The sequence below is a fragment of the Peromyscus leucopus genome, chromosome 17, assembly GCF_004664715.2.
Source record: "Peromyscus leucopus breed LL Stock chromosome 17, UCI_PerLeu_2.1, whole genome shotgun sequence".
NCBI classification, from domain to species: Eukaryota; Metazoa; Chordata; class Mammalia; order Rodentia; family Cricetidae; genus Peromyscus; species Peromyscus leucopus.
Window position 1 is genome coordinate 40,762,504 of NC_051077.1, and position 12,045 is coordinate 40,774,548.

Here is a 12,045-nt window from a genome sequence, read left to right on the forward strand (position 1 = left end):
ATATTAACCCGAGCGGCCCTAAAGATGTAGCTGTACATGGAGATCTTGCTGGGAAAATCGGCTTGCTCCCCTCACCGCGTCCAGCCCAGGAGAACCGCCGCCACCACCACCACCCGGGAGCTCCCACGGCCACTGTGCACACCCCTCCGAGAGCCCAGTCGCCGCTTCCCAGCACCGAGGCGCCTTCAGGGGCCCCAGATTCTTGTCGCGCGAGAGGAGAGGATCTTAAGAAAATGGATGCGCTGAGACCTCTCTGCCAAGCCTCCAAGAGAGCCTGAGAGGAGCGAGGACCGACACGTTACTCGCAGCTTTAAAAACAAATCACACTCAAGGACCACAACAACCAAAAAAAAAAAAAAAAAATTGTATTAAAACAATAAGCGCCCAAGAACCCAGATCGGGCTGGTGAGGGAGGGGAAGGGGCAGGAAGGGGAGGGTCGCACCGAGGTAGCTCCACGCTGAGCAGCGACCCCGCCGCCTCCCGGCATCGCCGGGCCGGCCCCTCCAGCCCCGGCTCGGACTCGCCCGGGATTCCAGGTCAGCTTTGGAGGAGTCAGGAGTCGGGGTGCCCCGGCATCTGCGGGACAGCCTCGCCGGAGCCGCCGGCACTTTTGCATGAGCACCGGAGCGCCCTGCCCAGACGCTGCAGCCGGGAAAGCGGGAGCCGGCGCGCGGGCTGTAGAGCCGGGCAGGCAGCGGCGGCGGCGGCGCCGGCGGCGGCGGGCAGGGGCGCACCGTGCCGGGACCAGCTCGCCGCGCCCCATGGGGAGCCGGCGGCCGCGGCGCAGCTGAGGCGGGCCCGGTGGGCCAGGCGCGGGCCCCGGGCTGCAGCGGCCCCCTGTGCGGCTGCCGGGCGGGCCCGGGAGCCCGGGGGTTGGGGGGTGGGGGGTGGGGGAGGCCGGCGATCGTCGAGGCCGCCGGGGCCCGGGCGGAGGGCGCGGCGGGGCTGCGCGCACGCTGGGGCGCGTGGAGGGCCACGGAAGGCGAGATGAGTCTGGTGGGGGGCTTTCCCCACCACCCCGTGGTGCACCATGAGGGCTACCCGTTCGCCGCCGCCGCCGCCGCCGCTGCCGCCGCCGCCGCCAGCCGCTGCGGCCACGAGGAGAACCCCTACTTCCACGGCTGGCTCATTGGCCACCCGGAGATGTCGCCCCCCGACTACAGCATGGCCCTGTCCTACAGCCCAGAGTATGCCAGCGGCGCCGCCGGCCTGGACCACTCCCATTATGGGGGAGTGCCGCCCGGTGCGGGGCCTCCGGGCCTGGGGGGGCCGCGCCCGGTGAAGCGCCGGGGTACTGCCAACCGCAAGGAGCGGCGCAGGACTCAGAGCATCAACAGCGCCTTCGCCGAGCTGCGGGAGTGCATCCCCAACGTGCCCGCCGACACCAAACTCTCCAAAATCAAGACACTGCGCCTGGCCACCAGCTACATCGCCTACCTCATGGATCTGCTGGCCAAGGACGACCAGAACGGCGAGGCGGAGGCCTTCAAGGCGGAGATCAAGAAGACCGACGTGAAGGAGGAGAAGAGGAAGAAAGAGCTGGTCAGTCCTGGGGGCACGGAGGGTTGGTGAGGGGCTCGGGCTCCCCGGGACCGCTGTTCAGGTCTTCCCAGTAGAGTCGAGAAACTGCCTACCGGCGTTCTTTGGCTGCGTAGTGCGCGCCGAAGTTGTTTTCAGCAGGTTGTAGAAGGGATAGTTCCTGCAAAAGCCAGGAAGAGCGGGGAGGATGTCAGCGGCGGGAGGAGAAGGGTTTAGACGTCTGCTTGGCGCTTCTGGTCCTCCCTTGAGGTTCCCTGCCCCTCTAGCCCGTTAGGACCGGCCTCCGAAACTCTAGGAACTGACCCATGTCCCAGTCTCACTGGCTGGGTCCCCCTCATTCTGTACCCATTAGAGCTATCTTTTGGCTTCCAATCCAACCTTTCTTTTAAATATTTCTATAGTAAGTTGTCAGTGGCCTCGGAGTTCCAGTTATCTCACTATTGACCACATGCCCCACTCCAAAACCGAGGCTGCCTCTGGCTCCAACACTAAGAAAGTGTTTTGCTTGTTCACGCTGCTAAGGCATGGGAGAGGTAATGGTAAACATTCAGTACATTGAACGTAAAAATACAACTTTAGTTTCTCTCTGGGTGCAAAGTTAAAGCGTAATTTCTCAAGTGCCATAGCTCAAGTGTCAGGAGCATTTCTAATTTTATTTGGATGAGCTTGTGCATTTTAAGTGCTTTTTTTTAAAAAGCAGGCACTGTGGTCATTACTATTAACTCTAACACGAAGTTATGGCCCAGACATTGAAAGTGTTCTCAGGTTCTTTTACCAACTGCCTGGAAAGTGGTGGTGTTCGGGGGTGCGTCTATGGTCAGTCAGGAAGAACCTGGGAAACAATTCCATTTGTGGAGATTTTTCTCCTTTGTGGCTTGCAGCCCTCTCTGATTGCTGCGTAATGGAATGGCCTTCCGAATAACCAAAGCTTTCAAGGGCCTTGGAGAAAAACTGCCGAGCTGAGGGCACAGGACCAGGACAGCCGCTGGCTGGCGGGAGAGGCAGGCCCAGGCCAGAACAGGAGGGCCTTTGGACGTGGGATCGCTATGGAAAACGCAAGGCAGATTTAGCACCGGCCTCTGCCTCCCCTCCTACAATAGCAGTGAAAGGGGGGAAAAGACCCGGGGCTTCCCGGTAAACGACTAGAAATGCGGGCCGTGGTTTATAAACTTGCCGACTGCATCCTTGATCGTTGCGAAGGGAGGCCTCGGAGGTTGCTAAAACACTGGAAACCTTGCCTAACTTCTGCAGGGGGCCGGTACCCGAGGCCCCCCTTTGCTAAGCGGTCCCTCTGGTACTCAGGCTGCGTCCTCTGGCGAGCGAAGGGCTAAGGGTGCCAGGACCAGGACTGTCCTCTCTGAACTTCTCTTTCCGTTTCTCCCCGCCCTCCCCTCGGTTTAGAACGAAATCTTGAAAAGCACAGTGAGCAGCAACGACAAGAAAACTAAAGGCCGGACAGGCTGGCCGCAGCACGTCTGGGCCCTAGAACTCAAGCAGTGAAGAAGAGGAGGAGAAGAAGGAGGAGAGCTTGGGAACCCGGGCCAAGGCGCCAGATGCAGACCCAGGACTCTCTGAAAGCCCTCGGGCTCCGTACTGAGGACTTCTTGCAGTTGGATCATCCGGTTTATTTATGTGCAATTTCCTTCCCCCTCTTTCTGCCCCCCACCCACCCACCCTTGAGGCATCCGCTCCCCACCTCCCTCTCCAAAAAAAAAATGGATATTTGAAGAAAAGCATTCCATATTTTAATATGAAGAGGACACTCCCGTGTGGTAAGGGACCCCCGTCCTTCTCTGTGTGTGAATGTTCCCTCTCGGCTGTGTAGACACCAGCGTTATCCCCTCCCCCACTTGCCCAGCTCCTTCCAGATAAAGAAGTGGACACTAGTGCGTATGTGAAGTGTATCTTTACTACTCGGCCTTTGGATATAAATATTCCTGGGGATTATAAAGTTTTATTTCAAAGCAGAGAACAGGGCCGCTAACATTTCTGTTGGGGTCAGTTATCGAGTGCTGTCTTTTCAAGTGTTGTTGTTGTTCCCTATTCGAAGAAGATGTTTCCACCACCACCGGCTACTTGTTTTGTGAGCTTCTGTCCTCTAAAACTAAGTGGAATTTAATTAATATTGAAGGTGTAAGCGTTGTGAGTATTCAATAAACCACTGTGTGTTTTTTTTTACAAAAAAAAAACCTAATCTTTATATGGGTGATACCTCAAAAAGAATTTTGAAAACAAAGCTGTTATACTTGTTTTCATAATATTTAAAATATTCAGAAGTAAACTAAATTATCGTAATTGCCTCCCACTTTATTTGAAAGAAGTCAGGGGTTCTAATCAATCAGTATGATTTGAGGCTCCCTGTGTGAAGGAGCAGTTATTAAAGTGAAGTGTCCTGGTGAAAATCCTGACCAAAGGCCTGGGCTTCTATCCAGTGCTGTCTCTCTTCTTCTTCTTCCCGAAGCTCCCAGGAGACCTTTGAGCGGTCTTGAGGAGTGTGTCTGGTGGGGAGAAGGGCCTGTGCTTGGTGCCCAGGATGGAAGGTGCCCTTGTTTTATAGGTATCAATCGGAAGCCCTGTGCCTGGTGCTTCGTTTTGTGTTTGGGGAGCGTGTTTTTTGTCTGTGGAGGAGGTGTGAGGAGTATCCCAGGCCTTATTACAGGCACAGGAAATAGTCTGGGGCGTTTAGTTCAAAATATGGGGCTTTCATCCAAGATTTTTTTTTTTTTAAGGGAGAGAGAAAAAAAAAAGGAGAGGAGGGGGTTTTGCTTGCTCTTCCAGATCGGAAGATTCTCATCTGCGTAGTGGCGGTGGGGGGAGGGGAGTCTTTTGAAAAAGAAGTCTATGATTAGGTAACAAGGAATTTTACGTCAAGTAAGAAATCGCGAACAAGACCACAGATTTAAAAGGGGGTGAGAGGTTGGGTTAGATTTACAAGGAGCTACAAGGGAACTCAATATTAACTGCTCCGTGTCTGAAGTCTTCTTCGATGCTGCAGCAAGAGCAAGTGGTGACCTCTCCCCTTGGCTGAACAACCGCCCGGGAACTTCACCCTGTCCCGGGCTTTGCGGCGCCCAAAGTCCTGTACCGCAGAAGAAAATCCCTGCGGCCTGCTTTTCCCGAGGGCTCGGGCTAGATCGAGCTTCACCCTTAGCTCTAGAAATCAAAGACCCTGAGGTGCTATTAAGGGGTCTTGGGGGTGGAGAACTGGGGAGGCGGGGAAGGACTTGGGGAGGAAGGGAAATGAATAGTATTTTTTTTTTTCTTTAAAGCGGTTTGTTTCATGCAACTCCGTGTGTATAAATCTGGTGTCGGAGAGCCTGGCCAACGGGTTTCCTCCGCCTTTAGGCATCCCTGCGGTGATGTTCACACCTTGCCTGCCTGGGGGCCCAGATCCTCCTCCTCGGAGCGTTCACACGGCTCACTCTTAGCTCCTCTGACCCGGGGTGGTCTGCAGTTAGCTGGACCAGACCTTCGTGGGTGAGGGGGGGGCGGGGGCGGGTGTGAGTGGCGTCTCGGACTTCTGCGGGTGGCTGACGAGGCGAGGGCGAGGGGTTAGAACAACTAGGCCAAAGCGATCTGAACTTTCTCCCCTTAGGTCAGGCGGCGCTGGGCCGACCTGTTGGGCGAGGGGCTGTGTTTACAGACACTTGCCTTTGTTTATAAGGGGTGGGGGGTAGCCCAGGTTTTCTGTGGCTCTCTGGATCCCTGTCTGCTCGGACGAGGCGGCTCTCTCTGCTTTTGCCTGCAGAGGCCTAGGACATCTTTCATTTTTAGCAGCTCAGAAGGGAGATGCCGGGTTCTAGAGGCAGAAGAAAGGAATCTCAGAGTGGCCAGTAAAGGGACTGGCGGTGATTTAAAGACATTTGTTATCTTCTCCAGGAGCATGTCCCTTGGCCTGCTCGGGTCTTCTCCAGGAGCGTGTCCCTGGGCCTTTAATGTGCCTCTGGTTTACTCACCTTTTCTGTTTTATTAAATGCCAGCACCGGGGAACCGGGAGACCCCAGTGCGTTGTCCCTGTGCGGCTGTTTTTGCTAATCCTCACGTTTTTAGTTGGCCACTCTAGGCATCCACCCCCTTCGGCTATCCAAGGCCACTGAGCTGCTGGGCCTTCTCTCCCTCCAGCCTGCCAGTACTCTGACACGGAATCCACTCTACCACTGTAACCTGCCAGGAAACCCCAACTGGCTAGAAATCCCGCTGACTCACTATGTCAGCCAGTAGAAAGCCCTGGATGCTCCAAGACCTCAGTCGAACAATCCCCCTAACTAGTCACAGTCCTGAACAAGATGGACACTTCAACCTTATAGATTATCCTTTACCTCATTCTCAAATCTCAACTGTCCCGGCATCCTCAGCCACCCAATAACCCTGCTTCGCCTTGTCAAACTCCGACGAACCGGAGCGGGGATGTCTGCTGTGTCTTCCAAGCTTTTTCTCGGGCGACACAAGTTTTTTCCTGGTTTTTCTCCTTTGTTTAAAGGCGGTAGAGGGGAAGGACTCTAAGCTCCTGCTTGTGGGACTAGCTAAAAGGCCTCTGTTTTAATTGCTCCGATAATGTGTTTGCTGCTATTTTGTTAAGAGCAATCACTCCTGCAGAGAATTCACAAGCGTTCTAGACAGGCCGGAGCCGACAAAAATGTAGGATTTGACGTTAAAAGCTAAATGGGGAAGCTGGGGCGCAGAAGGTAAATTGATGGTCGAGCTGGCTGTCAGGGCTCGACCCCGGACCTCCGCGCAGGACGAAAGCCTGATAACCCCCAGAGCACCGGCAGGCAGGCAGGCAGGCGAGGGCCAAATCTCTCTCTCTCTCTCTCTCTCTCTCTCTCTCTCTCTCTCTCTCTCTCTCTCTCTCTCTCTCTCACACACACACACACACACACACACACACACACACACACACACCAGCTTGGGAATAAATCTGAGAATCTCTCAGAGTGGACCTCAGCATCCTCCTCGGCTCAATTTTCCAGGACTTTCGATGGACGAGAGGAACCCTGACTGGCAGCTTACAGACAGCATGTCCGAAATGACAGCTAGATCCCTGGGGGGGGGGGGACACTTCGTTTGCCTCCTATGCCCTGGAGCCACACTAAGGAGATAGGGAGTCAGCGAACTCAGGATGGTTCCACCCATTGGTTCCAGCATTTTCCACTGTGTGCCTCGGGTCTTAGGCCGCCTTTCTGGGCTGTTGATTTCACCGACAGCAAATGGATGTAGCCGTGTCGGGACCGAATCCACTCTCAGAGACCCTTGGACAATGTGTCTGCCCGACTTCCAAATGGAGTGATGGTCCAATCCCCGCCCCCACACCTGTGGCTCTGTTGGCTGCTGCCCCCAGAGAAGCTACAGAGAATCTCAGAACTAGCCTCTCGCTGTGTCAAAGTAGCAGGAGAGAGGCAGGGGGCACTTAAGGATTTCAGATTTCGCAGGAAGAGAGGGGTGTGGGAATCGAGAGCGATTTCAAACGCCAAACTACGGGGAGGGGGGGAGTGCTTTGGGGCTACTCCTGAGACTTTGAGGAGAGAACCGGGGACCAGGTGCAAGGACGGGCCTGGAGTACGTTTGCAAAGACCGCAAACCGAAAAGGACACCAAGAAAGCCTGAACTTGCATTGGAACAGAGGGTCTACAAACAGCAGGAATCCGCTCCATTATTCCTGGATCGCTAAACGTGTGCCCTTTCTAAAGTCGTCTGCGCGGGTGGTGGGTTTCTCTTCCACCGCCACCTCACATTTCCCTTGCTTCTCCCCGTGCGTGAGCCTCGTCTGTGCCATCGGGGTTGGGAGAAGGGTTGGCTGGCGGGTGCAAAACAGAATTGGTTTTAAAAGGAAGTTTGTGGCGGCCTAAACCCCCATAGTCTGCTGAATCTGGGCCCTGGCCGCTGCCCATCTAGTCATGCTGTCTTAACTTGGGAGGACGTGCCTCTGAAAGTCAAATCCTCGGGGCGCAGATCACCGCGCTAGGAGAGGGCGCTAACGAGTCTTCGGACGCGGGGGATTCTTCTCCTGTGCCAGCCCTTGGATCTCTCGGACAGGAAGAAAAAATCCCAAGAACCGCCCTCAGACTGGGGTTCAGAAATCGGCCGGAGGTCCCAACAGACTAAAAGGTTCAACGTTGCAATGAATCGATGTTGTGGAGATTATCGGGGTGGTGGTTGTGGGGGGGGGAATGGGGGTGGCATTAGGTATTTTTAACTGTTTAAAAGAGGAAAGAGGGGGGCGCTCCAAAAGAGGAAACCAATCCCACGTTTCCGGGGGCCGGACAGTTCCAAGAGCGCCGCCCCACCACCCAGCCGGTGTGCTACAACGCACAGCAACTGTCTGCCCCCGTTCTAATTAGCCTATGACCGCGGAGCCGCTGCGGCCGGCCGGCCTCCTGCAAGTCAACGCAACGGAGTCTCGGACTCCAGCGCCCAGTTCTCAGTCTCTCCCCGGGTTCTCCCCGTTCCACCCTGCCCCAAGCCGGTTCTCACATCCAGGAGCGCGAGCAACCAACCCCATTCCCTCCCAAAATTCTCCCGGCATTTGGGCCGCTTTGATGATCAGATGGGTAGAGCCCTGATTACAAATTTATTCCCGGCCTCTCTGTCCGTCTTTATCTCCGCTATTAGGGACATCTGGGAGTGATTAGTGCCGCGCCTGCGCCGGGCCGCGCTCTCCTATCTCGCCGCAGCGGGGCCCAGAGCCTCGCTGACGTCAGGGCAGACGGCACGGAGCCATCCCAACAGAGCTGGGTGTAATCCGCTGCTGCGCGGCCAAGTCCTCCTGGGGCCAGGCAGGCAGCTGGAAAGCTCCATCTGCCTGCGCAAGGAGACCTTCTAAATATATATATTTTTAGCCCAGAACACTTTTTTGTTTTCCTTGTTTGGGGTGAGAAGGGGCCAGTTGGCGAGGCTTACTTGATATCTTCCAACCCTCTCGGTCGGTCTTGTGCATGCATTCCTCTTAGAAAAGCCTCCGGTGATTGGTCCCTAAGGATTCGGAGACCCTTTGCTACCCCTGAGCCTAGCGCTACTTCCCTTCACCAACAGAAGCAGCCTGGGAGGTAATGCCAGGGCAAAACGGGGACTCACCTGGCTGCCAGTGGCCCTCTGTAGCCAGGGGACTCTCAAGAAACTTCTTAGAGGTAGCTAGGGCCCCGCCCACAGCACCCGCCTGGGCCACAGTTCTCAGGACCAGAAATGGTGGAAATGTCAGCCTAAGGAAAGGGACGACCTGGCAGAAGTTGGTTGCTGAGCATGACTTCTCTGGAGGCCGCCACCTCTGCACTTGCTATCATCCAGTGATCTAGGAGTGAGCTGCCCAGCTGGCGTCTCTTGAGCAAGGCACGTGGCAGCTAGCGTGACAGCTTGGTCTTGTGTTACTTTGCGGTGTCCAAGGCAGGGGAGTGAGGTCTGTGTGTGAATCCTAGACGCTCAAGACCTCTGACCCCGCCGACCTGCTGGCTGACAGACAGGTGCAGTGGGGAACCCAGTATCTGAACTCCTCAGGATGGAGCTGCCCATTCTCCAGAGAACTGACAAAATTACACATCCACCCCTATTTCATCCAGACTTCCAAAAAATTCTTCATTTCAGAGCTTGCAATCCTTAGAACTCCCGCAGAGAATTCTAGACCGGCGGCCTGAGGCCACACCAACCACCGTAATTAATCCAGAGTGTTAGGAACGTTTTCCTGGACCCTCAGAAATAGTGCCTGGTGTGGGTAAAGATAACATTATCACATCTGAGAAAAGAGGAGGCCAAGACCTCCATTACTGAAGTCTACACCCAGCAAGAGAGACTTAGCCACGGTGTGTATCATCCTACAGCTCAAAGTTTAACTTAATCAGTAAGAGATGCTTTGCTGGAGTGGGATTTACTTCCTCATACCCTAAACAGGGCAACCTTCATGCTCAGTCAGAGGCTTACAGTTTAGAGGGAAGGAAGACAGCCTTGGTTTGAGTGAAGTGATAAAATGACAAAATCCACTTAAGGTGGAACCAAGAATACAAAAACTAATTGGGGAATCCAGAATGCCCCCAAAATTCTTCACAATCAGTTGAAGCTGCTCTGTAGAATAAACCCCACAACTTCACATAATCTAGAATGGGAAGAAGAAAGCTGGTCTCAAAACATGGCAATCCTCCTGCTTCTGCCTTCCAAGCACTGGGATTACAGGTATATGCCTAGAGGAGGCCAGGAAAGATAGCATTCTAAACTAAGATGGCAGGAAATCCCTCCTTTGTGGAAAGATGGGAGCCAATGGACCACTGATGTCTGTGCCTTCTCTTTAAGATGGGTTGTTATTGTTGCTTGGAGCACGCTGTGTGTGTGTGTGTGTGTGTGTGTGTGTGTGTGTGTGTGTGTGTGTGTGTGTTGCTTGTGGCTTTTGTTTTAAAGGAACAAAACAAACAATCTAGGTTGGGGAAATTTCCTCCCATCAGAGAAATGTTTTGCCATTCTTACCCTCCACACAGTGGGGAACCTAAATGTGTGGTTTGAAGAATTAATCCCTGCTGAGTTCAGGACTCTGGCCTGGCTGAGAAGAAAGGGCAATGACTATGCAAAGCATAGTTTTTATGTTGTTGTCTTTGGGGGGGGGGCTCTGCCTAATGTTGGAATCTGTTTTGTTTTGGTTTTGGTTGTTTATTTATTTATTTATTTGGTTGGCTGATTGGTTGGTTTGGTTTTTTGAGACAAGAGTTTCATTGTGTGTAGCTCTGGCTGTCCTAGAACTCGCTCTGTAGAGCAGGATGGCCTCAAATTCACAGAGATCTGCCTGCATCTGCCTCCGAGTGCTGGGATCAAAGACGTGCCCCACCACCTCTGGGCCAGATTTCTGAATCAGGTCACTCAAACCCACAAAGATCCACATTGTTCTTACCTACAGTATTTTCTTGCTCCAGGTACAAATTACATGAGGGTGGGATAAAACTAGGTGAATCACTGGCCAGAGGTTCTCAGTTTCTGTCCCCAAGCAGAGAATCTAGATTCATAGGAAACTGAGCCTTTCAGGTAGCAATCAGGGGTATTTGACAATATTTGGCCTCTAACCAATATCTCAGCTGCTTTCACAAGTAGTTTTTGTTTTTCAGGGTGTGTTTGTGTCTGACAAGATCTTGCCAAGATAGCCCAAAAGAACCCAGATCTCTCTATGTGGACTATGCTGGTCTCGAAGCATGGCAATCCTCCTGCCTCTGCCTTCCAAGCACTGGGATTACAGGTATATGCCAGTATGCTCAACTTCAAATAGTGTCTTTAATGCACAACCCATCAGAATTAACCAGACCCAACTAACCTAATGCTTCTCTATGACTGAATGCAGTGCTTCAAAATAGAATTCCGTGTTGTAACACCAAAGCCATCTTCCAACCATTGGTGACCAAGAACTGAAGAGTCGGGGAGACCTGCAGAAACACATCCTTCTCCTGATGTTTGCAGCTGGGCAAGCTAAAAATCGCTTAGAACAAACAGTACACGTCATCAAGGGCAGAGAGTTTTCAACCTTCATTAAACATACTGCCAAGAGGAGGCCAGGAAAGATAGCATTCTAAACTAAGATGGCAGGAAATCCCTCCTTTGTGGAAAGATGGGAGCCAATGGACCACTGATGTCTGTGCCTCCTCCTCTTTAAGATGGGTTGTTATTGTTGCTTGGAGCACAGTGTGTGTGTGTGTGTGTGTGTGTGTGTGTGTGTGTGTGTGTGTGTGTGTGTGTTGCTTGTGGCTTCTGTTTTAAAGAAACAAAACAAACCAAAATCTAAGTTTGTAGCTTGTAGTCGGGGAAGAAGAAAAGCTGATGAGGTTTCAATGGGGGGAAAGTGGCGGTCAGAGCGCCTGACCACCGCCTTCCCTTGCAAATCTGGTTTTCATATTCCCCCGCTCAGTAATCACCCAAGGCTATAACTGTCTCTGAAATTATTCATTAAAGTCATTTTCAGGGATTCTCACAGGATGACTCTTACGTTTATGATCTGAGAGCAATGACATCAGCCTCTGTCTTTTTTTTTTCCGCTTTTAATTAATGCTCTGGAAAGATGGGCTTGGGGGGAGGAGGCTGTGAGCGTGGGGAGGGGGCGCGGGCAGGGTGGAACTCACAGGCCTCGGCTTCAGCGGTCAGCTGAGCGCTGGCGCGCAGACATCCTTTGATTAAGGAGGGTATTTCGGGGAGTGCAGGCTGTGCAGAAGATCACGGCTGTGCCCTGTGGTGCTGTCAGCAGTGACAGATCCCAGATGGGCCCCGCTACTGTGTGACAGATTGAGTTTCTCAACAGAAAACTCACCCTTCCTCCTAAACGTCTTCAAAAACCTTCTCCGGATACTCCATCCATCCAGGTCGCGTCGTTTGAAATAGAAACAGTCCACCCCCAAAGTTGGTTTTGAGTGCGTGCGTGTATGCTTGGGTTTTTCCCCCCTCCCTTCCTCTTTTCTCTATACTTCCTCTCCTTTGTACATCTTCGACTCGCGAAGGCCACTCGTAGCACAGATGAGGTGGGTCTGGGGGTTCCAGTTCACCCGGCTCAGGGT

General features: G+C 53.3%; 1 protein-coding gene and 1 long non-coding RNA gene across 2 annotated transcripts; both read left to right on the forward strand.

The window, feature by feature from the left end:
* Window positions 1-13: 13 nt before the first annotated feature.
* On the forward strand, window positions 14-3,835 carry Hand2 (heart and neural crest derivatives expressed 2). Its single transcript, XM_028889260.2, has 2 exons — window positions 14-1,543; window positions 2,942-3,835. The coding sequence occupies exons 1-2, from the start codon at window positions 989-991 to the stop codon at window positions 3,038-3,040; spliced, it is 654 nt and encodes a 217-aa protein (XP_028745093.1). The 5' UTR covers window positions 14-988; the 3' UTR covers window positions 3,041-3,835.
* Window positions 3,836-10,266: 6,431 nt separating this feature from the next.
* Window positions 10,267-11,468, forward strand: LOC119089227. Its single transcript, XR_005093104.1, has 2 exons — window positions 10,267-10,742; window positions 10,845-11,468. It is a non-coding gene; the product is annotated as an uncharacterized LOC119089227 (long non-coding RNA).
* The last annotated feature ends 577 nt before the right edge of the window (window positions 11,469-12,045 follow it).

What these genes read in the sequence shown, in the direction of transcription:
- Hand2 (XM_028889260.2), top strand. Translation starts at nt 989, where the DNA reads ATGAGTCTGGTGGGGGGCTTTCCCCACCACCCCGTGGTGCACCATGAG. An exon ending in AGAAGAGGAAGAAAGAGCTG is followed by an intron (nt 1,544 to 2,941) that starts GTCAGTCCTGGG and finishes CCCTCGGTTTAG; the next exon opens with AACGAAATCTTGAAAAGCAC.